This window comes from Trichoplusia ni, chromosome 1 (assembly GCF_003590095.1).
Source record: "Trichoplusia ni isolate ovarian cell line Hi5 chromosome 1, tn1, whole genome shotgun sequence".
In the NCBI taxonomy this organism is placed as follows: Eukaryota; Metazoa; Arthropoda; class Insecta; order Lepidoptera; family Noctuidae; genus Trichoplusia; species Trichoplusia ni.
In genome coordinates, this window is record NC_039478.1 from 15869283 (window position 1) to 15896687 (window position 27405).

General features: G+C 35.3%; 1 protein-coding gene across 1 annotated transcript in view; it reads right to left on the reverse strand.

Moving 5' to 3' along the window:
* Positions 1–6003: 6003 nt before the first annotated feature.
* Positions 6004–27405, reverse strand: part of LOC113497200 (collagen alpha-1(I) chain-like) — an 84353-nt gene continuing 62951 nt past the window's right edge. The window contains exons 8-23 of the mRNA XM_026876628.1: positions 25888–26005; positions 25305–25388; positions 21237–21286; positions 20821–21027; positions 20530–20673; positions 19923–20012; positions 14379–14613; positions 14100–14171; positions 13747–13859; positions 13333–13425; positions 10189–10311; positions 9423–9553; positions 9045–9224; positions 7525–7668; positions 7032–7112; positions 6004–6780 (exon numbers count right to left, since the gene is read on the reverse strand). Of these exons, the coding sequence (XP_026732429.1) occupies positions 6705–6780; positions 7032–7112; positions 7525–7668; positions 9045–9224; positions 9423–9553; positions 10189–10311; positions 13333–13425; positions 13747–13859; positions 14100–14171; positions 14379–14613; positions 19923–20012; positions 20530–20673; positions 20821–21027; positions 21237–21286; positions 25305–25388; positions 25888–26005 (1941 nt within the window). The 3' untranslated portion in view covers positions 6004–6704. The remainder of the gene's footprint in view (positions 6781–7031; positions 7113–7524; positions 7669–9044; positions 9225–9422; positions 9554–10188; positions 10312–13332; positions 13426–13746; positions 13860–14099; positions 14172–14378; positions 14614–19922; positions 20013–20529; positions 20674–20820; positions 21028–21236; positions 21287–25304; positions 25389–25887; positions 26006–27405) is intronic.

The window sequence follows — 27405 nt, forward strand, 5'->3', positions numbered from 1 at the left end:
AATTCTTCTTTAGTATATTATGCAATAGTATTCATGAAAGAATGTTGATTCAAGACACTTTTTATGGACGTTAGTAAATGAAATAATAAGCTTAGTAAATGGGACAAGGTTGAGAATAAAATGTATGTTTTGAAAACTTAAGACTGAATCAAAATCAAAATCAAAATCAAAATTTCATTTATTCAAATTAGGCTACTAAGTAGCACTTTTTAAAAGTCAGGTCAGGTTACAAATTAATTCATGCATTCATCATTATAATGAATTATCACGTTTATTGTGGTGGTTTTGGTTGGTATTGTCTATTATGACTAGTATAAAAGCCAAAAGAAGACCTTAATTAGAAGTTGTTGCAGCGACACAAAGTAATGGAGGAATTTTGGATATTGAGAACATCATTTAGGTAGCTGGCTTGGTCTGGATGCGGAAGGCGAAGGAGGCCTGAGTCCAGCAATTGCCCGACATAGGCTGAGCTGATATCGACATTAAATCACCAACTGATGATTATTATGGGCAGGTTGTCCAGGATCCCAAAACTTTTATTTTTTTTCTTGCCTCCATCATCTAGGATTATAAAACGTTTCGAAATCCATTTTTTTGGAGTTAGTTCGCGTTCGACGCCAAACTTTTACAGGCAGTTCTTTATCCTACTGAAGGTCACTCAGCCTCACACGTCTAGACATTTTTATGTTTCATAAGCAAAAAAATATTACAGTCATTACCCAAAACAAACGTTTCGCAAACGAGATTTTACAAAATGTAATACCATTATCGTTACTTATGGTAATTTTAAATGGTATATAAAGGGTAATATGCGGACACAAGCGAAGTGAACCTTCGGATAAGCAATACGGGGTAAAGCCTCTACGTTATATTAAAATTCACATTTCCATTACGGAATCGGAGTCCCTTGCTTTCGACCACTTTGGACGAAAATCTAACACCTTTAATTTACTCCAAATCCCCTTTAATTTAACGGGAGGCACGTTCCATTCATACATTTCCATGACCCCGTTTTATTAGACAGATTATTTTAACACATGCTCGTACCCAAAAACTGACAACTTTATTCGAAATGATATAATGAGCGTTACCTCACTTCGAACCAGCTGCTCCATTGTTCCTGTCATGTTAAAGTTTTATCCATACAGATCTGATCGGATCTGTCTGCAATTTTCACCCTTACGGCCTTTATGTTAAGATTATATTTCGAATATCCGATAGCAAAATACATGTTTGTACAATGGGTGTTGCAGACGCCTTCTATATGTGTTTTGACGTTTTTATCTTGTTTAGTGTGGGTTTGGATGGTGCCGCGTGTTTTTAGTATTCTATTTCTTCTTAGTGTTATTACGGTTTTAGTGCAAAATCCGCTTTGTGTGTGAAAAGGATTTTGAATTGTAAAATGTAGATTGCAAGAATTATAGGAGAAGGTACCTGTCAAGTTTATGATCTAATGGCAAAAAAATATATGTATATTATCCAAAGCAATATTCACTTAGTTCAGGAGTATTCCAAAACAGAAAGTAAGAGTTATGTTCATCTCCATTTATTTTCCGTGTTATCGCATGAGCTATAAATTTTCTTAAAATACAGACGTTATGATCCCAAGTCCGGGATGTATATGCGAGGTCCATATATGCAGCATTAAGTGAATAGATAGGGAAATTAGATAAAGGTGGGGTACTGTTTTGGTTCAGGGTCCTCTTATAATATTTCGAAATTGAGTCTCTAATTTATTTTATTGGCATCTATTATAAAAAAACCTTGAATACCAATATAAACCAGTCAAGTCAGACTTACGACAAATTCGGTACAAATAAGCTAAAGAAAATCATGTTTGTAATACAAAACAGTCACCGATCATATTTCTTACCGTACTTAAGCTATTATTTTAATTTTAGTGGCAACAGTATCTTGCGATCGCAATTCATAAGATACAGCCTGGTGACAGTCAGACAGACATCATTAACAGAGGTTCCGTCTTTATGATTGTGATCCAGGGCGGGACGCTTATGCCGATTCCTGAAAACAATATGAATGCGTCTCAAATTCTTTTAAGTGTACTCATAAACTTCCATCCTGCAAAAGGGTCATATCTTCTTCTAACCAAATATAACCGTTATTTACATGAAAATATATCAAAATGAAGAGACATTGTGAGAAGAAAACTAATCTAACAAATTATGAAATTACACATTGCATCACCTTAACAAATGGTTACGAAATGACAAGCGATAGTTTTTACGTTCATTTATAATATTGGGTGCGTCACTAAATTTAAAGCGATAGTTTTATATTCAACGATTTAATTTATTAAAAGTAGAAACAATGTATTTGGTATTTTTTGTTTTGGTTTGAATTATAGTTTATTGCAAAGTAATATCTTTGGCTGTTGCTGTTCTGATTTAGATTTATGCTTTACTAGCTGTTGCCCGCGACTTCGTCCGCGTAGTTAGAAGATAATATAAGTTATGATTTATAACTGCCCTGTTTTTTCCACATTTACAATTATATCTTCGTTCCAATTAGTCGCAGCGTGATGGTTTATAGCATAAAGCCTTCCTCGTTGAAAAGTCTATTCAACACAAAAATAATTTTTCAACAAACAAACTCTTTTTTTAAACAAACTCTTCAGCTTTATAAATTAGTAAAGATTACATGGAAACTACGTCATAATAATTTAAATTGTATTTATGAACCCTTATCGCTCATTTCAGAGGTCCATACTCAAAGGCTAAAAAGGAACCTTACCACTGTGGCTACTCTGTTTGTCTGTCTATCTATCCGGTCATCCAACATCTGGCTGTATCTCAAAAACCTTGATAGTTACACAGTTATAGAATTAACATTATGATGTAGATGTAGGTAAAAACTCAATATTGAGTAGATATTGGATTATTTACTTTCCTTGTATCTTGAAGAGCTCGTCGCTAAGCTATAACCGCAGAAGTGAAACGATCGCAGGTTAAGCTATGCTTGACGCGGTTGGTCCGTAGATGGGTGACCATCTTTGTCATAAGGAGTTCCTCCGTGTTTCGGAAGGAACGTTAAATTGTGGGTCCCAGCTGTTATTCTTACATTTTTAACAGTCGTTAGAGGTAGTCAGAAGCTTGAACCAGTCTAACCAAGGGGTGTCGTGTTCCTCAGGTAACTGGGTTGAGGAGGTCAGATAGGCAGTCGCTCCTTGTAAAACACTGGTACTCAGCTGAAACCGGTTAGACTGGTAGCCGACCCCAACATAGTTGGGAAAAGGCTAGGCCAATGAAATATGATGTATCTTATGTAATCTTGCCCTCATTGATGAAAGTCCGAGTCGCTTTTGACCGGTATTTTTTTTTTTGTATTTTTCGTACTTAAACGCAATACTTGATAGCTTATAATAATCGCGTGGCCCGTTTCCTTCACTTGGCATGCGTCTACATCAGAAAATTTACATAAACGCATACTCATAAATTAAAACGAATTATAGTTTGAATTTCTTATTACTGCAAACGTATAAAATTTAATATTAAATGAGCCTTATTTTTCCTTTATGAAAATAAAATGAAAAATGCTTTACAGTTATCATGATTTATTTTACAATATGACAATATGAATACGAAGCTAGTTTTTATAATTTTTATTAATCCTTACTAATATTATAAATGTGAAAGTGTGGATGTTTGGATGTTTGTTACTCAATCACGCAAAAACGGCTTTTGGCGATTTAGATGAAATTTGGCTTGCATATAGTATAGCCATTGACGTGGAAAAGAACATACCCTACCTTTTATCCTGATTTCTTAAGTAGTTCCCGATGGAATATTTAAAGTATGTATAAAACAACAAAATGTCTTAACATATATCTTTAAGGACGGGGATGACATCGCGGGCAATAGCTAGTATTTTTATACAATTGTTTCGCCATTCTCTAAACTGTTTACCAAAGTTCTTAATTTTCGTTTGTCGAAATGTAAAAATTATTTGGTGACGTAATGAGATGCAAGTATCTACGGCATTCTAATATTATAAACGCACAAGTTTGGGATATGAAAATGGATTTTTGTTCCTCTTTGAACCACTGAATGGGTGTAGATGAAACCTTAGTACACGGATAGTTCATAACCAGGATTAACACATAGGATAGTTTTTATCCGGAATCTGTGATACCGTGGGATTATTTTCGATTTGAAACGGGGGCCACAGCTATTGTAAAATAATAATAATTACATAGGATGTACAGCTACATAAACGTATCGAATTATGTGTGTATACTTAATTATGGTAATTATTATGCTTACGACTCTAGTATAAGAAATATTTGTATATAGAGCAAGAAGGGTTACTTAAGTGTAGCAATAATATAAACGTAACATTTGAATTCTTAAGGGTTGGATACACCTCACATATGGTGCACTCGGTCTACCCTACCTTCTTTCGCTTCCTCGTCAGCAAACATAATATATCTTAAATATATGCACGAAAGGACAATTTTGATGTGTCAGTGACTTCTTGCAAGAGAGAGACGAATAGCTCTTACTATGTCATATGGCCTATTGCCTAACTTTTTACCACTCCCTGTTGCCACCGGCTTCCAAAATTGTAAAACGTATTAGCGATAAATGATCGGACTCAAATATGATCTGACGCTGCGGCAGTGCAAATGCTCATGTTTTCGTGTTTCGGTACTAATATGCAAACATATTGCAATAGCATAACCTATTTTTGGACTGAACCAACTTTGGTCTTCAAGCAATACCATCAATTGTTGAGGTTTTAGGCAACTAGCAATTCTTACGGGCGACAGCACCCGAACTGGTCAGTCAGCCCATACACTGGTTCTGTGTCATTCGAGCCTTTGACGCATTGTCTACTATGAGCCAAGTAAGTCATGAGGTCAATAGGTTTTTTTCTCATGATAAAAATATTCTAATACTTAGTTGATTCTAATGCTAAAATCTGGCCTTGACGTTTTCTGATGGCCCTAATTCTTAATTGTTGAGAGCTTCAAGTGGGGAATTGGTATTACGTCATAAATAACGATGAGTACCGCATTGCAGATAGGAAGTAGATTCCATAAAGTGACAATTGTTTTTTCTGTGTGATAAAAAGATACTTTACCATTATATCGCCTGTTTCATTTGGGGAGTAATAAATAGGAAATATAAAAATAAATATCAACACACAATTAAAAAACTTTTTTTATTTTCAAAACAATCTGTACTTATTAAGTACAATAAAACTTTACCTAGCGTTCGTTTTTTAACAATGAAAAATTACAAGGTCCTTACATTTATTAGTTACATTTCACTTGACACTTACAAGATGCGTCTAGGAAACAAATTAAAATTAACTTTATTGGACAAATGATAAAGTTGACATTCATTTGACATGGACTGTTCTCATTCTATGAAAGGTTTTTTAGGACGTTGGCAGTAGATAGAAGAAAAAGTTTGTACAAAAATGAGGTCAAATATATCAAAGGAAGCACGTTTGGTCACACTTCAAATACTAACATCAATATTATTATTTTTGTTTTTAGTAAGAAGATTATACATTTTTATTTTTTTGGATATTCACGTTTATATCAATTAGACAACAGATGGACCCTAAGAAACCATTACATTTATATTTACAAATCTATTAAAACATAGTATGAGAACAGTCCTAAAATATACAAAAAAATATATACAATAAGGATACAACACTAAATTTAGCTATTTATAGTAACATTTCAGTTTAATTTACATTTAATTTAATTTTAAAATTAGGCTCCATAAAAGGCCTTTAATACAAATTAATAATACATTTAGAATTTTATAATTTCAAAATGTTAAATAAAATTCACACTAAAATTAAAAGTTTAGGCAAACGCATTACAAATAAAGTATTCGAAAAGTTTGAAAATTTATTTACATTATTAATTTGCAGAGAAACTGTGTCTGTTATTTACAAAACTACTTATTTTTTATATTTAAATAAATGAGTATTTATGATTTTTCTAACTACAGTGACGCGGTTTTAAATGAAAATGTATTTTTAATTATAAACTCATTTGTGTTGTATATTTTTTTGACGAGGCCAAATGTTACTCGTTTGTGGGAACACTGGGAAGACTAGAAACACTAAAGTAAGCAAAAAGCGTATTGTTCGTGTCTTAGTAACTTTTTTGCTTCAAACATTTTTAGCTAAATGCACTGTGCATTTAGAATGGTGTTTTAAAAGTGGGAGGATGCCAGTCAGCGTGCCATCTCAGCGAAAGGAAAATATAAAAGTGTTTTAAAATATTAGTGTTGTTAGAAACAACATTTTAATAATTCGCTCTTTTAGATGCAGAACAAAGTATTTTAATGCTTTCAGTTGCATTTGGATTTTACTTTCGCTGTTCTTTTTGGGATTGCGAAAAACAGAAGTTACAAAAAAAAGCCTTGGACTTCAGCGTACATTGCCGATTAAACTGAAAACAATTATCAGAAGTGTTTTTAACTGAGCAATGGATATCAATGTATGAATTTTAAATTGAGATAAATAATAAATATTGGTCCACTGTTAGTCAGAAAAAACATGATCTAAAGCAAATAGCGTTGTTCTGTTATTTTGAAATATATTGTCGATATGTTCCACCGGAATCATTGCTTTACGAAAACGTATGTAACTACATACAATTATTTACAGTCTTCACATGTTTTTTTACTTACACCTAATCAAAATTAGTTAGTCAATGTCTATAAATTTCGTCTAGTATCATTTCGTTCTTCAATTTCATTTAAAAATTTCAATTGCTCTGGCGAGTTGCGATACCTGTTAAAAATAAACAAAAAACTCATTTAGTTTTCTCTTTTCTACTTATGTAACCTAATTTGTATATTTGTGTCCCACTGCTTAGAAGAAGTATCTAATTTAATTCTGACTAAGTAGTTTTTAACTGTCTGTGTGCCCACTGTTGGGCAGTGAACTCTCTCTTGTTGTCACAAAATATAAACCGCCAAATAAAAAATACAAAATCTTCAGGTAAAATTCTGTTCTGTAAAATTGCAAGCGAATTCACTTACTTGGATCGTTTTTTTCTTCTAACTGTATCTACTGGAGTGGCTTCCACACATAAAACTATTAGTCTGCTGCTACATGAATATCTGAAACAAAGTGAATAGAGAATACCTTAGCTTTGCATACAAAAAGTCAAGCACAACATTGTTTTAGAGACTTAAAAATACATATTTTTGCAGAAAAGCAAAATCATCGTGCTTCATTGAAATTTTGAATAAAAACAAAACATTTATCATCACTATTTTAAAATTAGAACCATAATACAAATTACAACAACAACTAGGCATCAAAGCCGTAAACATTTTTTTCTTTGTAACAGAAAACATTATATTCATTAAAACATGGAAATCTTTACACATTTTTTGGTTTTTATTTCGACGAAGAAGTTACGAAAAACAGTTTCTATTAAAGTTAAAAATAATAAAGATAAAAGGGCCATTAAAATCATTACAAGATTACGTAACGTCACTGTCTCCGCAAAATATCAAAACCACTTACGTCTCTTGGTCTAAAAGCTTATTGGAGCGAAGCGAAGACGCAAGCCCAAACTTGTCGGGATTACTGCTGTGCCAAGCGTCACAGTACGCATCCATTGCTGGCTCGCCATTCGGATTAGCACCATGCCACACGGCTTTAGTCGGCCTGTACGCAATGTATATCGCATGAGTAAATTCGTCGTGATATTGGTAGGAATTTCGTAGATATTCTTCAGAGATATTGGTTTTATCGGGCACAATCTGAACATATAGGTATGTAGCTAAATTCAATAAGGTTAGTTGGATACTGTCGGCTTAAATCAGAACTAATTGGGAATAAGAAGATTTTTTTAATCATTAATCTGTAAAAACAGAACGTATTATAAAATTCAAGAAAAAACAAAAGCTCTCGCAATGGTTGTTCGTCAGTCTTTTTGTCAAAAGATTTCAAATCTGATTACATAAATCGGTAAGAAGAACAACAAACAAGGTAAGTAAAGACGGACCAAAAGAAAACGAAACGAAATATACGATTTAATATTTCAATTCAAATTAATCAGTAGTCTAAATAGAGAGGCAATACTCTTAGGTACTTAGTGTGCCCCTTATTTAAGCTTGACATTGATAGTTGCCAACAAAAAAGCAGCTTAAAAAGTATTCAGGTTTATAAGAGATCCATATCCATATCCATAACCCATTCAATTAATAATAATCTTTGATATTTATAAAACAAGAAGAAACATTTTTAATAAATTAACAGAGTAATGTAGTCAATTTCAGTAACGAACATTTCACATCATTTCTTAGCCAGTTATCTATAGAATCAAAAGGGTTCACAAATCTCAATCATGCCGCATCCACCAGACACCAATCCACACTTATCTAATCCGAGCCAAAATCCAGAAAATTCTACCTTCCATACTTGTATTTGTAGCCAAGATACAATATCCCAGCTTCTAGCTTGAGTTTATTGGGTACGAACATTGAAATACGGTACTAGTCATACCGTCCTCTTTTACAAATTGCCAAAGAGAATAACGCAAATATTTCAGGTTATCAACTTCAATAAACACTGTTCTTTCACTCGTTTTGAATTTTTGGTATATTTGTAAAGTCTTTTTTTGTACAACACTAGAACGTAAGTTCCTTTTCAAATTACTGGAAGTACTTTCATTAACCTGATTTCTCGAATATAGGACAAGTTTTGCTGTTGGTTTTATATGACGAATTTGAGGTTTTCATTTGTGTGGACGTTATTTTTAATTTTACTCAAGCCCCTTTGGACCTACTGTGTGAAATGCTGTAAATTTAATTGGACGGTATAATACAAATTTTATGTAGATCTTTGAGAAAGTCTCCATCTGGAAAATGGTTGGGATTATTTAGGATGGCAACAACATCTAGTTACTTTTCAACTTGTTAAAACTTATCAGAGAACCCTGTCAAAACAATTCAGTGAGACATTAGTAAATTACACTTCAACAAACACAACTTCCCTAGAAAATAATATCAGAAGAATACAATGAAAAATAGTTTTCTCACCATCCGGAGTCCATGAGAACATTTTGTCCACTGAAGCTGTAGATCCTTGGCGCATGCGCGAAGAGTGCTCCGGACCCATCAAACATCTCTCCCCAGGAGTTAAAGAGCACATCACCTCTCGTGTTCACAACCGGTATCTCTCTGTCCACCCAACTTACAATAGAGTCTATTGTCTGGACCCTAAGAATGAAACAAGCTGGAGTTAAGCAACGTATATACCAGATATCTTGAAACCCGTTTACTGAAAATCTATCCTTATGGGGAAAAAAATATGGTACCATTTGGAGTGGATCGCGATAAATAAAGTCAATTAAGATAATGTTGGTCTCATCTCTCACAGTCGTTTTATCAACGCAATATATAAGTTTTTGTTCTTACCTGGACGATATGAAAGCTCTAAACGTGCCATCCATATTCGCTCTCTGAGCCTGCCTCCGGCACTCATAGTTGGTGCTGCTGACTCCATGCATGTCCCCTGTATGTGGTTCATTCAAAGCTGCCAGACGTAGCTAGGAAAAAAGAAAATGGTGATTTAAGGTAAAAAATATTTATTTATTATTTTATTATTTATTAGCGTAACATTAAACTGAATATGTCAATGTAAGGAAAAATATTAGTCTTCTTGTATACAAGGTTGGTCCAAAAAATGTCGTTGATCATCGTCACAAACTATTGGCCTTTAGATTGGCTAAAATCTCTCTGAATCCTTAAATTTTAGATGTAACACAAGAAGTCAGGTAAATTGTACAGTCACAGCAAAAAATACTTCCAAGTAATGAAGGCTTACTACGCAAAATTAAGTTTTCAACATCTTCCTTTCAATCGATTTGATGAAATTTTGTATTCAAAGAAAAGACTGTCACTTCAAAATTAATGTCATTCCCATGAAAAATGTCTGCCCTTAAGTGCTTTAAAAGGTTATTTTATTTTCCCTATTAAGTTTTACCTAGTAACTACGTTTTGACAGTCAAAGAAAGGTAGGAATAGGATTCTAATATTTCCGAGATTGTTATTTTTTTTTATTTAGCACTTCTTGTGTACACTTTTTAATCAATGCAAATTGCAAGATAATTTGTTGTTTTATCCCATTAATGAAATTTATATAAAAAAGCAAATATAGCAAACTTTTTCACAATCGTCTTACCACAGGTCCTTCAACAGCAGGATTCTTATGATGCACCAAGCTGGAAGTTTCCAGAATACTTTGCAATGGGGTTCTTGTAGGTCCACCCGCTGGTGGTGTGTGAATAGCCAGTAACGATCCCATCTAATAAAAGAAGCAGAATATCAATTTTGGCCAAAAATGAAATACACAGAGATATTATTGTAATAAAAAACCCGGTCAAGTGCGAGTCAGACTCAAGATTCTGAGGGTTCGGTGCAATAGGTTAAAAAATACAAGTAACTGACTTGTTTTTCTTTGGTGATAAATAAATGTCAAAATAATGGACTTAGCAATCGTTGCTTTATTTCCAGTCAAAGGTCGGAAACACGGTTCGTGAGATACAGCCTGGTGGCCGACGGCCGGACAGGCCAACAGATAATGCTCATAGGCTTCCGTTTTTCCCCTTCGAGTTCGGAACCCTAAAATTCACTAATCTAAGTCTTGTGTAATCAACTGAGAAAATAAGGAACGTTAGCACAAAACACTGATGGATGAGTTTCAAGTGTAGACACCGCTGAGTTTCCCTCATAAAGCAAGAATTCGTAACCGTCTGATGTAAATTGTACAATTAATTTTGAACTTTAGACACCGGCTTTAAGACTGAAATTAAAACGTTTACACACTAGCAAAATTGTTAACTCATTTAGACGTACATCCTTTGGGAATAGGAATAAGTTTCGTCCAAATAACAAGACCCGAATAAAGAAGGTATTTCGTATTCCTTAGAGTCCAGCGAAAAGAAAATTTTCTTTATTATTCATGAATATTTAATGTTTTTCAAATCTCGCGGTAATAATATTTAGAAATCAAGTTTGTTTTGTCGATGACTGGAAATGCTTTAATCCATATGAAAAAGCTCAAGGGTCGGTAAGGGCGAGTTAAGTTATGAACCAATTTAGATTAAATAATAAATATCTTGTTATATTGTAACAACCACAGATTATTGAAGCAGCCTTATTGATTTCGTTACTTTGGCTGAGCATTAGCTTTCTTTATTGGAGTTCTGGTACTCGGTTTGCAAATCACTACTTATTATAAAACTCAGTCGCTCCTGCTATATTTTTGTTCCCGTTCTTGCCTTAGTCGTGTAAACTACGCAACAGATTCTGATGTGGCGAAACTAGTACGTTTATTTGCTATAGTTTTGATAAGATGCGAGAGTAACATACTACGACCCTTTGTGTTGAATTCGAGTACTAAGCCAGCAAATCCCATGAAAAATAAAAACGAGACAAAATCTCGAGGAAGTTATTCTTCAGCACTTGATCTCATAAGTATGATGATTCAATACATGGTATGAATAAAACCGTGTCTTGTGATGTAATATTACTATCAAAATTATAATCTCTGAATAATTCCTTTCAGTATTTTAATCTAATGAACCCTCCCGACTAGATATTGACTGCTATAACAAGCAATTAAAATCAAATTACTTTAAAACTACATTGTAAAATCCAATCAAATAAAGCAAAGCAGATTTAATCTATTATTTTTATTGTAACCACACTCTTTTTCTCTCCAATTACTTAATGGCTAAAGTTAATAATTCAGTATAGTTAATAATTCCATATTCCATTATGTGTCGTGTTAAAAGCTGGTGTTTCAAATTATCTAACCGCAACCGTACATTAACTACCACGCACACCACTTCACTGTATTGGCAGAGGGTATTACTGAAATTAACTCTATTTAATATAGGGAATGTAAATTGTCTTGGTTTGTTCCTAGAATTGGCTGGAGTAAGGTTACGCGTGCGTAATTTTATGTTTGCATTTCTAAAATTACTAGGTTAGTTATGTTTATGAATGGCTTTAGATGTATGAATGAAGTACAATAAATTAAAAAAAGAGCATGTTTGACTCGCGACTGCATCGACTCTAAAGCCAATGTGTGCTCTTTGTCAGGGATTTGACCCCGCATAGCACAAGCATTATTACGAGTCCGGGAGCTTTGTGCATGTAATGTGAATGCTTGTGATACCCATAGCGATGGAACGATTAAATTTCTTGGTGCAGGAACCGTTTATAAATGAAAAAAAAAATTGTATCGTGAGTTTAAAGCAATTAAAATTCTGTTAATTATTTGCCACTAAACTAAACAACCTATCAAATATTCCAAAACCTTATTTCAGACGTCTAACATTCTAATGCTAAATGTTAAAACTTCAGAATTTTGTTTCATTTTAAACTAATCAGTATCACTGTAAAATATCGTACCAAACAAACTCAATTTCAACAAAGAAAATTAATATCACAATATCTACAAACACGAGGAATAATAACCATTCAATTTCTATAGGCAGCTTTACCAGCGTTTCTATACTATCATAGATACGTGATGCCAAACAATAGAAGTATATACGTAATCCCAAGTATAGGAACAGAGGTCTATGTGATCGGGCGGTTTTGTCTAGCGAAGCGATGCCAACATCAGTCCTTTTCATTGCGAATCTTGAAGATATTGTTGTCGATATCCACAAGTATATTCGCAATTGATCAAAGTAGATTCTGTATCTTTGTGTTATTATATTTGCTATACTAAATTGTACTTGTAAATTGGTTCATTCATAGTGTTGATGAATAAATTGAGTATGATTATTGAGTTAGACTAATTGAGTAATTATAGGTTGCATTATATATTTGGCCTCAAATCTGTGGTGTCCCAAAATGACGTTATAATTTATATTTAAACTAATCATCGTTATTAACTTTCTGAATTAGAACAGGTTACATGTTTTGAATGTAAATATTGAATGTTGGTCATCAAATAGCCCAGTAGTATGACAATTAAATTGCCAAGTCAGAAGTCATAAGTTCAAATACTGACACCGGCCGTGTCTCCGAAATTAAATTCAAGTGCAACTAACTTAATAGTTATCACCCGCTAAAACCGTGAAAAAAAGAACATAAAGAAAACTAACATCACTGATAAATTTTCAAATGTGTGATCAACAATCAATTCAAAAGTATACGAATTATTTAAAAACTTTAACGTCATAAGTATATCAACCATACGAAAAGAAAAAGGTTAATTTATTGTTTCTATTAACGCTCTTCTTGGTTTTCTTTATCTTGCTACGAAAACTAAAATTCGTGTATAGTTTCAACTTGTAACGTTACTCACCGCGACGTACTGCCAGCCGTTGTTGACACGAACAAGTAACGCCTGTTCTTGTATGACGTACGCCAAAGTGCCCAGTGGGCTGTTTGTGCCAAGCTGTTGGAAAAAAATACTTTTATGTATGGGTAGCTGTTAAAGGTAATAAAAGATGGATAAAAAATGTATATGGTAACTAAAATTGGCTTTAACTTTTTCGACATTAAATTAAAATAACTAAGTTTTTTGCAATAATATTCATAACTTCAAAAAATAATAAACAATTAACTTACTTACTATTTGTTAGTATGTATAATGCCTGAGCACGAATTACTAAGAATTTACTAAAAATCTTAAACAGAAAGGTTTTATGGGCGATTGCTTTAGAGTAACTATCAGTCATCATTTGAGATACTTATACTAATAATAACCCTAACTTACCCTTATCAAAGAATCCGTAGTCTTGAACAGAATAGTTCCGACGATAGCCCGTCCATCTTCATCGTCCTCAAAATCTGCGTTATCACCGAGAGGATCCAAGGGATCGCGATAAGCTACAAAGAAAAACCACTCGTAAAAACATGAAATCTCCTAGTTTCCAAACTCTCTTACAAAACTAACATTTATTGCACAGTGCTCGACTGTTTTCTACTCCAAACCAATTTTTTGCAACATTAAAATGTAAATAGGAATTTCTGAACTCAGCAAGTTGCGAACTTACCGCTACCGGTGTATAAGAAAAACAATTCAGACTTAGTTCCTAGGAAAAATATTTGTGAAAAACTATTGCTTACCGTACGGTTCCTGGCGGTATTGTACCAAATGGTTCAAGTTTCTTATTATTTGCAGAGGATCGCGTTGTTTTCCTGTTCAAAAAAAATTTTCAGTTGTCATTAAGCTACGAAAGCATTTCAATTTTTAGAGGTGGTGTCATAATAGTTCTAAAAAGACTTTTCCATAATCTATTCAATTTATTGAAGAAATGATTTATTGAATGGTAGCTATTCTGTGTCCGATATGTAAAGGGTTTTTACACGTACTAATAAAATGTAGAAACTTTATTGGAAGCTTACCTGCGCTTGGCTCAAGGCGATTGAACCCGGGGCTATCGGTCAGTGTATCTGGCACTTCGTTGGGGTAAACAGCGGGTGGTCCCGGCGGGCCCGGTGGTCCCGGTGGTCCGGGAACGGAGATGTATTGGATATTAGTTGCAGGAGCCCCTGCGGGACCGGGCGGCCCTCGCGGCCCTTCTTTGCCGGGCGGGCCTTGAGCTCCGTCGTATCCTCGGTCACCTTTCTCACCTTTTACCTACACGTACATTTTTGATGGGATTAGTGACTTCGGAATTTGTTTGAGTTTTATTATTTTACTAGTTGACCTGACAAACTTCACACATGAAAGATAAAAATGCAAAAGTTTACTAAGCGAACTATCTTTCAAGTTGGATCAAACTGCACACAGTTAGCTGATTTGATTAAAATGGGTTAATCAGCTAAGGGCTATTGCGGACAAGCAATTCACCTGTTAAGATTGAACCGCACAAAATTAAAAAAAAAAAACAGAAGAGGCATTATTGGTTCTCAGACTTCGATTTATCGACATCGTTATATAAAAAAAAAACAGTTATAGAGTTACATAGTGGTTTCTTAGGTTTACGCGAATGTTAGACATTGAAATGAAACGACTTTTACGGATTTTATCGCGGTTTAATTTTTGGTTTTAGTTCCCGACGTTTCGACACCTTTGCAGGTATCATGGTCACGGGCAGACTGAGATGGTGTTCGTCTTGACAGAAGATGTTGCTCGTTCTACCTTCATATTTTTAATTAATTATTTATGGTCCGACCTACGCAGTATGAGCTCACTGTGTCGTGATGTCTTGCAGCGCTGCTCTTGGGTTTAGCTTTGAGTTTTTGTATTATTGGGTCCCAAGTAGGTGATATCTTCCAGCCATCTTCTCTATTGAAATTAGGGTGTTTTTTAATCTCAATAGCCTCGCGAAACATCCTTGGTAGGAATTTGGATTCTTTAGCGAGGATCTGTGGTTGATCAAATCTAATATAATGGCTGGAGCCTTCAGCATGTTCGGCGACTGCAGACTTCGTTGAGCGGCGGTGTTTGACGTCAGCTATGTGTTCTTTTACGCGGGTCCCTATGCTTCGTTTAGTTTGACCGATATAAGACAGGCCGCAGTCACAATCTAGTTTGTATACTCCTGCATCTTGTAGAGGTATGTGACACTTGACAGATGGTAGGGACTGGCTAATCTTCTTGGGCGGCTTGAAGTATGTTTTAATTGAAGCTCGCTTCAGGATGTAACCAATCTTGTCAGTGACTCCTCGGACGTATGGTAGTACAGCAGGCAAACGATCAACTGTGGCTGGCTTCACTCGGTTTCTGTGACGGGGCCGTGGAACTTGGAGCTTGTTGTCTCGCAGTACTTGCTTGACGTGTTGAAGCTCAGCGGCAAGGTGTCTGTCATCACAGAGTCCGTGTGCTCTCTGAAACAAAGATTTTCCCACGGTAGCTAACTGTTTAGGGTGGTGGTGAGATTCACCGTTTAAGTACCTATCTGTATGGGTCTTTTTGCGATACACGGTGTGACTTATGGTCTGATCAGGATTCCGTTTAACTAATATGTCTAGGAAGGCAAGAGATTTGTTATCCTCCAACTCCATAGTGAATTGAATTTTGTTATTTATGGAGTTGAGATGTTTTAAAAATGCATTTACTTGGTTAGATGGTAAAATTGTGAAAGTGTCATCTACGTACCGTTTATAAAACCTGGGAGTGAAAGGAGCTGTTTTTAAGGCTGTCTCCTCGAAGTCTTCCATGAATATATCAGCGACTACAGGGGATACAGGCGAGCCCATCGCTACACCATCTACTTGTACATAGAAATGATTGTTCCACAGCAGGTAGCCAGATGTGAGGCAGTGTTCTAAGAGTTCTGCATATGCTAGAGGTAAGTTGTTCTCTGCTAGCTTCTTGGAGACAATTTCAATGCAATCCTTAACTGGTAGGCATGTAAACAGGGACTGTACATCGAAACTAACCATTACTTCATTGTCATGAAGATGTAGATTTTTAATTTCATTGACAAAATGGTATGAATCCTTCACAAACGCTGTCGTGTTGCCTCTGAGTGGTGAGAGTGTTTTCGCGACGTGTTGAGCCAATCTGTAGGTTGGTGTGTCGATTTGGCTTACAATAGGACGAAGCGGGGCGTTTGGTTTGTGTATCTTAGGCAACCCATACAGTTTAGGTGGTTTCGCGCATGTAGGTATTAAGTATGTGACATCTAGACTTAATGCTTCGGAGTGTTTCTTAACCAAGGCGGTGGTGGTTGTTAACACCTTCTTGGTAGGATCAGTTTTCACTGCTTTATATGTACTTGAGTCCGACAATAGATCTTCTATTTTTGCATTGTAGTCTGATGTATCCATGACGACCGTAGCGTTTCCTTTATCTGCACGGAGTATAGTTACATCTTGTCTGTTCTTGAGGTTCTTTAAAGCGAGATGTTCGGCTTTAGGGAGGTTTGGTTTGGGCACTACACTTCGACGTAGAACAGATGATATATCTTGGCGTATCGCCTCCAAATCTTCCTTCCTCACGTTATTGTTGAACAGGCAAGTCTCAACATTGCAAATAATGTCCTCGTACGGTATTCTACGCGGTGTTACAGCGAAATTTAAACCTTTTTGTAGTACTTGCACGGTCGGTGTATCTAACGTTTGTTTTGACAGATTTATAACTGCGCGTGATTGGTTGACGTTTGGCGGGCGCGTTCCGTTTTCGTTTATTTTGTTTGACGCGTTCGATTTTGATTTTAATTTTTCATATTTATTTATTAAGTTTAGTTTGCTCTCGAGATATTTGGTGTTTTCGCGCTTGTTTAGTTTTTCTAAGCATGTATCAAAATCGAAAGTTGATAAAACTGTTTTCAAATCATTAGTCACGATCTCAACGGTTTTGTTTAAATTTTGTAGGTCGGAACGAGTTTCGTGAATTTTTAGTACGAGTAACTTTTTGCTTGCCTGATGGAGGATCTTGGCGCTCCCTCGTATGTCTTTCTTAGGTGATATCTTGAGACACGTTGGGATGAGATTGTGGTCACGGCATCTCTTCAAGAATGCTAAAGATGTTGTGTATCTTGCGCGCTTAGTTTTGAGATCTTCCAACCGGCGTATTTTATTTGCTATGTCCAGTCCGTACTGGGTTACATAGTGGTTTCTTAGGTTTACGCGAATGTTAGACATTGAAATGAAACGACTTTTACGGATTTTATCGCGGTTTAATTTTTGGTTTTAGTTCCCGACGTTTCGACACCTTTGCAGGTATCATGGTAACTGATCCTACCAAGAAGGTGTTAACAACCACCACCGCCTTGGTTAAGAAACACTCCGAAGCATTAAGTCTAGATGTCACATACTTAATACCTACATGCGCGAAACCACCTAAACTGTATGGGTTGCCTAAGATACACAAACCAAACGCCCCGCTTCGTCCTATTGTAAGCCAAATCGACACACCAACCTACAGATTGGCTCAACACGTCGCGAAAACACTCTCACCACTCAGAGGCAACACGACAGCGTTTGTGAAGGATTCATACCATTTTGTCAATGAAATTAAAAATCTACATCTTCATGACAATGAAGTAATGGTTAGTTTCGATGTACAGTCCCTGTTTACATGCCTACCAGTTAAGGATTGCATTGAAATTGTCTCCAAGAAGCTAGCAGAGAACAACTTACCTCTAGCATATGCAGAACTCTTAGAACACTGCCTCACATCTGGCTACCTGCTGTGGAACAATCATTTCTATGTACAAGTAGATGGTGTAGCGATGGGCTTGCCTGTATCCCCTGTAGTCGCTGATATATTCATGGAAGACTTCGAGGAGACAGCCTTAAAAACAGCTCCTTTCACTCCCAGGTTTTATAAACGGTACGTAGATGACACTTTCACAATTTTACCATCTAACCAAGTAAATGCATTTTTAAAACATCTCAACTCCATAAATAACAAAATTCAATTCACTATGGAGTTGGAGGATAACAAATCTCTTGCCTTCCTAGACATATTAGTTAAACGGAATCCTGATCAGACCATAAGTCACACCGTGTATCGCAAAAAGACCCATACAGATAGGTACTTAAACGGTGAATCTCACCACCACCCTAAACAGTTAGCTACCGTGGGAAAATCTTTGTTTCAGAGAGCACACGGACTCTGTGATGACAGACACCTTGCCGCTGAGCTTCAACACGTCAAGCAAGTACTGCGAGACAACAAGCTCCAAGTTCCACGGCCCCGTCACAGAAACCGAGTGAAGCCAGCCACAGTTGATCGTTTGCCTGCTGTACTACCATACGTCCGAGGAGTCACTGACAAGATTGGTTACATCCTGAAGCGAGCTTCAATTAAAACATACTTCAAGCCGCCCAAGAAGATTAGCCAGTCCCTACCATCTGTCAAGTGTCACATACCTCTACAAGATGCAGGAGTATACAAACTAGATTGTGACTGCGGCCTCTCTTATATCGGTCAAACTAAACGAAGCATAGGGACCCGCGTAAAAGAACACATAGCTGACGTCAAACACCGCCGCTCAACGAAGTCTGCAGTCGCCGAACATGCTGAAGGCTCCAGCCATTATATTAGATTTGATCAACCACAGATCCTCGCTAAAGAATCCAAATTCCTACCAAGGATGTTTCGCGAGGCTATTGAGATTAAAAAACACCCTAATTTCAATAGAGAAGATGGCTGGAAGATATCACCTACTTGGGACCCAATAATACAAAAACTCAAAGCTAAACCCAAGAGCAGCGCTGCAAGACATCACGACACAGTGAGCTCATACTGCGTAGGTCGGACCATAAATAATTAATTAAAAATATGAAGGTAGAACGAGCAACATCTTCTGTCAAGACGAACACCATCTCAGTCTGCCCGTGACCATGATACCTGCAAAGGTGTCGAAACGTCGGGAACTAAAACCAAAAATTAAACCGCGATAAAATCCGTAAAAGTCGTTTCATTTCAAAGTTATAGAGTTGCTGTTATTTGGAGTAGAAGGTAACACTTTTGCATAAATAGTCAGTTTTTTATGTCTTCGTGCAAAAATTCAGCTTTGAAATCCGTAGTCTCACGCTTAAAATATTAAGTTTCAAGTATGTGCAACAAAATTGCTCCTTAGATGCATTCTTTTGAAATTATTATGAAACTTGTGAAGAATCTTTTTATATTGTTTATCGCAACTTCAAAGTTTTCCTCAGAATCTTTGTAAGAGATTAAAAAGCTTTTCTCGTAGCTCTTTACATGTACTGATTTTGAGTCTGAGAACATGCATGCATTTCATCATATTTTTTTGGTACTTAACCAAAAAATTGTATCTTTTAAATATACAGTCTTAAAATTGATTACATAAACCAAATTTTCTAATAAAACAAAATGTATAGTTACTATATTTTTATAAAACCACCCTTCAATTATTCAGGGCAAAATATACACTTCAAGTAGGTATTTAGAGTAGCACTCTCCATGAAGGGTGAGAGGGGAAAAACATACATATTCAGCTGTCCAATTAACCTAGTATGTGGCGTTACCTTTTCCAAGTCAAGTGGGCTAATTCCTGGATCCCCTTTCTCCCCCTTCGGTCCCGTTGGGCCTGGCTGCCCCACAGCACCGGGTGGACCCTGTCAAATGTGCTACTGTAATTATGGTTTATCAGGAATTTGGGACCAGGTAATAACCACTTTTCCTCTCGAATATTCCCGTGGAAAGGCATGTGTCAGTAGAGGATGGAATTCGATAATTAAGATAAATTTGCCTAAAGTATTCTTCACAAATTTAAACAGGAATTCCCGTGTTATATAATACACCAAGTACTTAGGAAGGGTATTAGGAATTCTTTGAATACGTGTGGAACGATACGTTATGCGATGAATTTTAACTTGTTGAGGTATAAAGGCTTGTAATTTAAACGCTGCGGAATAAAAGGCTTTTCCCCTTTTTGTTTTAGCATCGACAGTACATCATTACGTCAGCCCGTAATACAGGAAAAACTGAAATTATGGAAGGAACAATTACTGCTACATCAAATTCGTATTAGCCTAAATGGATAATGATAGATGAATTTGAATCAATGAAGACAATAAATGTTTACAACGAGACGTAAAAATATGACCCTTTGATTATAGTGTTATTTCTTACCGTCCATCCAGGCAATCCAATGTCACCGGAAATTCCATTATTCCCAGGTGTCCCTGGTGGTCCTGGTACCCCCGGAGGTCCTCTAGGCCCAGGTGGTCCCGGGTGCCCTCTTTTACCTCGTGGTCCAGTATCACCTTTATCCCCCTGTTTTCCAAAGTTAAGGACAATTTTATTGTATTATAAGACAGTAGTAGCAGTCAGATTCTTCGAGCAAATAGATATTTTAATTTTAAATTATTTTTTGTTTATAAAAACTTCAGAATCTTAAATATAATTAATCTAGTACTGTACCTTTGTCAACACCAGTGCTTCATCTCTAGACAATGCAACAGGCCCAGGTGGGCCAGCATCCCCCTTATCTCCTTTAGGTCCATTTAGACCTTGTGGACCCTGCGTCCCGGGTAGACCTGATGGTCCAATATCCCCACGCTCACCCGGCTTGCCATCATTCCCAGGGAATCCTTGGGGACCTTCCATTCCTCTTAGCCCCTTCTCACCCTATACAAATATAAACCTTTAGTAATATTTGTGTTATGTAACGAAAACTAAAGACTTTAAAATAAAGGTTTTGAAATTAGTCTGTATGTGTATAGACTCCTGGATTTTGGAAACCAAGCTTATATCAATATTTATATGACATATAAAGGAAAGATGTTTTACCATTAATTGATATTTTCTGAGAACATGTTATATTTGATAGTAATTACCTTGTCTCCTTTTTCCCCGGTGTCTCCCTTGCCTCCCTTCAGCGCTGGGTCTATGGAAATATCGTATTCATTTACATTCTTAACGCTCACTTTAAGACTCATTAAGAGCTAAGTTGTGAGTATTGAAATTAGGGGTTTGTTCAGACGGGGTGAGTTATTTACTTGATGCATGGTTCTTCGTTTTTATTTGAATTGTTTTTGTTGTTTGCGATTATGAACATTGTTTGAATGAATATTGTGTGGTCTGATAATTACAATAGCGTAAGTCATTTATATTCTTAGGATACTACATTATGTATGACCAAAACTGTTTAGATTTAGTTTCAATAGTAATTCTCGTATTCATTATCTATCCAGGAATTAAAGACTTTCTCTACATAAACTAAAGCTGCAGTTTTTATTAGCAGGTTTCGGATTCGCCGATTCGCGGAGGTATTAAAAAAATAACTCGCTTATCAACATTTGTTTCATTATATTGAAGATATGGTAAAGTGAATACCATAAAGACAGGTGCGTGGAACCTAAAAACATATTAAATATTTTTTTTTCGAAAAACGAAGGGATCGTATACCAACAATTTGAATAAAATACCATACCCACACATTACATTAAACAGACAAACGAGACATGACAATTAAATTCCTTAACGAGAAATCTTTGTTCCAAGATATTTAATCTTGAATGACCCAACAGTTTATGTACTTAGTTAAAGCCGTTCTTCCAAACTCACAAACCTTCCGAACGCTTCATTAAGTGAACCATAATTAGTGACTTAGAAATTAATGTTAAAACGTTTGTCTTTCAATATGAGTTTCCGACTGTAATTATTTTTCGTGGCCTTCAAAGAGTTATAAAGTAAAATATTGTTTGTTCCACATAATTATGGGGGAAATGACAGCTAAAGTTCGTATTTCAGTTTGGATGTTTGGACGTTTGTACAAAGTTCAACTTTTCGCTTAGTCGAATCGTGAATGACGTAGAATACATTCCTACACGACATTGTTTGAGTTAAAAACTTTTTTGCTTTATTATGGAAATGTTAAGCAACATCATCGTCATTAAAGCTTTTTATGTCGTTGCTTTGAACTGGAGCCTCTCTCTCTCTTGGGTCTTTGAAGGTCATATTTTGTGACATAACACTAAGATTAGAAAAATACGACGTAAGTTTGATTGTATGTGTGTACGTATGAGTGCCACCTCTCCACGCTCAAACGTCTGGAACGATTTCGATAGTTTTTTCAACAAAAGATAATTTAATAACAGAAAAATATAAGTATTTCTTGGTATTGAGACACATGAACTTCTACAGAAGTATGTTAAATTAATTATTATTATTCTAAGTAATGCATGATACATCTCAGTCAACTAATTAAATTGGATTCCAACCAATTATTCCACCGTCTTGACTAACAACCATTCACATACTGCACAGGTAATCGATCTGAACTGATTATATTGACAAGATTTGCCCGCGGCTTTGCCTGTAATAGACGTCTTAATTCTCTGAACCATCAATTACGTATCTAAATTGGCTATTGCCCATTCTTAAACCATACTTATTTCTGATCAAAATTGTAAAACAAATTAATTTCATGTGAATTTCTACAAGATTGAAATTATAATTTAATTTTAATCTAGTTGAAATGTCAAAATCACCGAAACTCAAAAAGTTTCAGATATTGGACCTACTATTAGACAGATTAAAAAAAAAGCTTTTGAATCTAACAATCACATTTTAAAACATGTAGGCTGATGAAAATCGATATTTTATACAAAATAAAATTTAAAGAAATTGTTTACTTTTACTGCAACATAAAGAAACATCGCAAGCAAAATGGAAAATAATACCAACAGGTCTCTACACTGCCCCTAATAACAAGAAATTCGATATAAGTGGATAGTACAAAGATGACTAATGATTAACGATCGTAATTGATTAGTTTATACCGGGAGATGTAGCCGATAATACTCATATTGCTTATGTCGCGTTATCAATTGCAGTTGCTTCAACGTGTTTGAGCAATTTATCACCGCGTACATTCTTAGATAGAATTACAACATACATTTATGTTTTGCTGGCTATTGTTAACGAGTTCGATAATTGGAAATTTTAAATTGGAATTTGCGTAGCTTTATCTCTAGTTAGGGTCCAGACATTAACAGCAAAGATTACACCCTATTACTAAAAGTCCGATGTAAAAAATCGGGACTTAAAAATGAAAAATAAACTGAATGACAGATTTTAGCACATCAACTAGGTTATAATGAAGTCTTATTGAAGTTTTTGATTTTTAAGAATTTAACACCATTAAGTAAAAAGAATCATCAAAATCAACGAAGTTAAGATCAAAAGCAAAGACACTTAAAAAAATATATGTTTGATCAAATTCATTAGAAAATACTCACTATTTAATGCTGGCTTAAAATGAATGAGCGTTTATATTGATTTAACACTATACTCTCTAAAGGTCGATGAAAAATGTTCTCTTAGTAGAAATATAAGTAAGTCTGGCGCACCCAGCTCAGCCAGACTCGTTACCTAATTGATGTCTAGCCAATATTTTGATACGGCAACATCAAACAGTTTATTCTCTTTCAAAATGTTTTAAGGTGTATCCATTCTGTCTGTTGTAAAGTCGTGATTTTGTATCTTTATCACGAATAAATAATATAAGGTAATAGAAAAGTTGAGATCGATGTATTAAAGAAAAAATCAAAAGAAAATGATCACCCATCAAATTTATGACTGAACCGACCGCTGTTTCTTGTTGGAGCGTTATCATTAAAAAAAAAAGTATCCATCAATTACGGTTCCTGAGATACAGGTTACATCCTGATGGGAGACTGACGGACAGACAGACTTACATCGAGAACTAAGTAATAATCTTAGGGCTTTTACCTTTGGCCAAGTAGCCTATAAAAACAAATTAGTACATTGTGTGTACTGATACTTGTAATGTCACAAGAACGTGTATCAAAGATAAGTAAATACACATAATAATCAATGTTCTAAAACAGTTTCTACTGGACTTGGAAACATACTGAGCTAGTTCAAACTAATTAATACCCAACACGATACAAGACAATTATCAATCAATCTATCAGCTGATTAGATCCGTTAAATTAATTATTACGGATCTTCCTTGGTAACATGTTCAACTATTACTGGCATGTTGGTCTGTCTGTCTATCCATAAGTCATGAATGTGATGGCAGCTAGTTTACAATTTTACGAAAGATGTATTTATTACTTTTGGCCGCTATGGTGACAAATATTGAGGTTAAGCAACGTTAAGGTTGTTAAGGTAATAAAATTGATAGCTGAACAATTATAAATGTCTTTAACTAAAAATGTCAAACGGTTTTTTTTAACTGGTTATATAATCTTGGAATTCTAGTTGACTCCTTTAAAATAAATGCTGTTTTATTAGGTAACCAAGCGCAATTTGTAATCTCTTTATAATATGGAAACGGGTTTAAGCAGCAAAATAAAAAATCTCTTTTTCACACTCTCGTTCATATAACTTTATCTACCTAATCAAATAAAATATGTATCATACATTTCGGTATACAAAAATAATTACCGAATACATTTACCGAATCGTTTAGGTGTCATTAAAATTAATTATACGAGTTCAGGGTTGTTTGAATTTCCCCAAGAGTACTACGAGTGCTACGATCATACGAATATTTTTATTTATTTTTTATTTCCTTGTTTAAGTTACCAATTAAGGTAGTGACAAAAAATATTGTTTTATTTGCATAAATACCGTTAAAGTCACAGAAGCAGTAAGGAAAAAACAACATTTAAATATCACGGGCCCAGTGAGAAAACACTCAAAATGTATTTGTTTTAGATATTACTTTGATGTCGTAGATTTTATTATTGTAAATACATTTATAAACAGATTTCTTCTTAATTTAAATGGCATATCTCGATAAAATGTTTTTCGTATGCATGTATTGTATACCTACATTGTGTGTTATGAATGATTTCGACTCAATCGCTACATTTATTCTTGAGTTAGTTATATTTACAAACAACCTATTAAAAATATAAAGTACTTACCGGTCCTCGTGATGTCAGTCGAAACAGCGTTTTCGGATAATAGGGGCACAGCGGGACCCGGGGGACCGGGGAGACCTCGAGCACCTACGGTTGGATTAACAACCATTACTTAATGTAAACCAAGAGCCTACATCAGAAAAGATAAATAAATAACTAGAAAAGAGGACTTTTTAGGACTTGATATTTAGAAGAAAAGAAAAACGTGATTTTGTAAAAGCTTTCTCTTAGAAAGTATTTATGAAAAAAAAAAGAGAATATTAAAATTCAATCAAGGGTTCGAAAAATCTATTACCTATCTGCAGGCACATTGAAACCTCCAGAAAAAAGTCGAAAAAAATAATATTACAAAAACACCCGATACAGAAATAAAACAAAACTCTCAAGACGATCGTAAAAAGTAACAGCAATAATAAATAAACTGCGTGCAAGCACTCGAAAACCAATCCAAAGGGTTCACTGGGCGAAGAAATAAAGATTTTCCAAATCGTTACTATAAACCCCTAAAAATCTCGCGAACGATTTACCCGGGTATAAATATGGGTCATAGAGAAACATAAAATTTGATGGTTGAGTTAGTTTGTACCTTTTTCCCCTTTTTCGGCGGGGCGTCCGTGTGGCCCAGGCAGGCCCGGGGTTCCGTCGCGGCCGGCCTGGCCCCGCTCCCCTTTCGCGCCATGTGGCCCTCTCAGGCCCACATAGCCCTGTAACACAGTTATGAGCTCACGGGTCGAAGGTAACATAACGTCACGTTACGAGGGTCAAACCGTCACTTATTGCGTTAGACCCTAGTTTATTATCCGAATACCTACTAATTTCGCAACGGCCCCGTGTGATTTTATTTTGATTTAGTTACACTCGTAAACTCTATAACTGTTTCCGTGTTGTTCTGGAGGTACCTCACCGTTTGTCGAATATTGGGGAAGCAGAAATTATAGAGCTCGTTATTCTTAACTATAGGGAAATGTATGGTTATTTCAGAATTCCGTGTTGGAGGAATTATGGCTGCGGCGTTATGTGTTTCGGAAAATTCTCATCCATCCTACAAAGAATGAAATAAATCTTTATTTATCTCCGCAGACAAATATTTCTTCAATTCCTGATTGAAATAACTAGAATATTAAAGTGTTTTCGCCATCCAATTTACATTTAACTTACTAGCTATATAATCATTGATTTTTTTTACAATTCCTTTCACTAATCCAAGAGATTTTCCTCATCTAACATCTCTACTCACAAGCCATCATCTTATTTCATACATTTTTATTCACAACCAAAAAGTACTAAACTAAAATTGACACGGTTTGATACCCCGTTCAAATTTAGGTTAAAACTGCATTATTTCGTACGGTATACGCTTACAGCTCAAACGAACTTAGCTGACTAGTCCCGTCATTTCGATTTTGGCGACTGGTCATCGAAAAGCTTAGTTGTGTTAACGTACTAAATCTCTAAAGTTCGACTATTCGAGATTCTACAATATTGACGTCGTTCCAATCATGGCATAGGTGTTGACATGTAGTAGGAATACACCTATATGGCAACACATAATTGCGATGGGCGATTTTTTTTCAATGACAGCAGATTTTGAATTTACTGACACATGCCTACCGTCTCTACAACAAGATGGTGATTATAGATGTCAATCTATAGTAGCATCCTGCTGGTCTTTACTCTTAATCCACTCCTTTCCTATCATTGTTTCGCGGAGATTACACAAACATTCAAATCGCCTGCAGAATCATACCACCTGAGTATGATTCTACATTGCCTACATCACTCGGCTATCAAGTATTATTCCGACTACAAAAAATTAAATATGATTTCATCCTTCAGATTTACATTTTTAAAATATATTAAAAACACGTTTCCCTTGTAATAAGAAAGAAGCACTAGTTTTCGAAGAACGAGTTAATATTAACTGGTTCTTTACAACGCCCTTCGCAAGTCTTGCGTAACATCTACTTCTAGACATTTTTAACTATATAAAATGTATGTAGATTTAAAAAACCCAATAACGCTCTATTTACGTAAATGAACATACATTTTCACAATTAACGTTCCTATAGCTTTAATACATAAATTGGACTAAATTTAATTTATA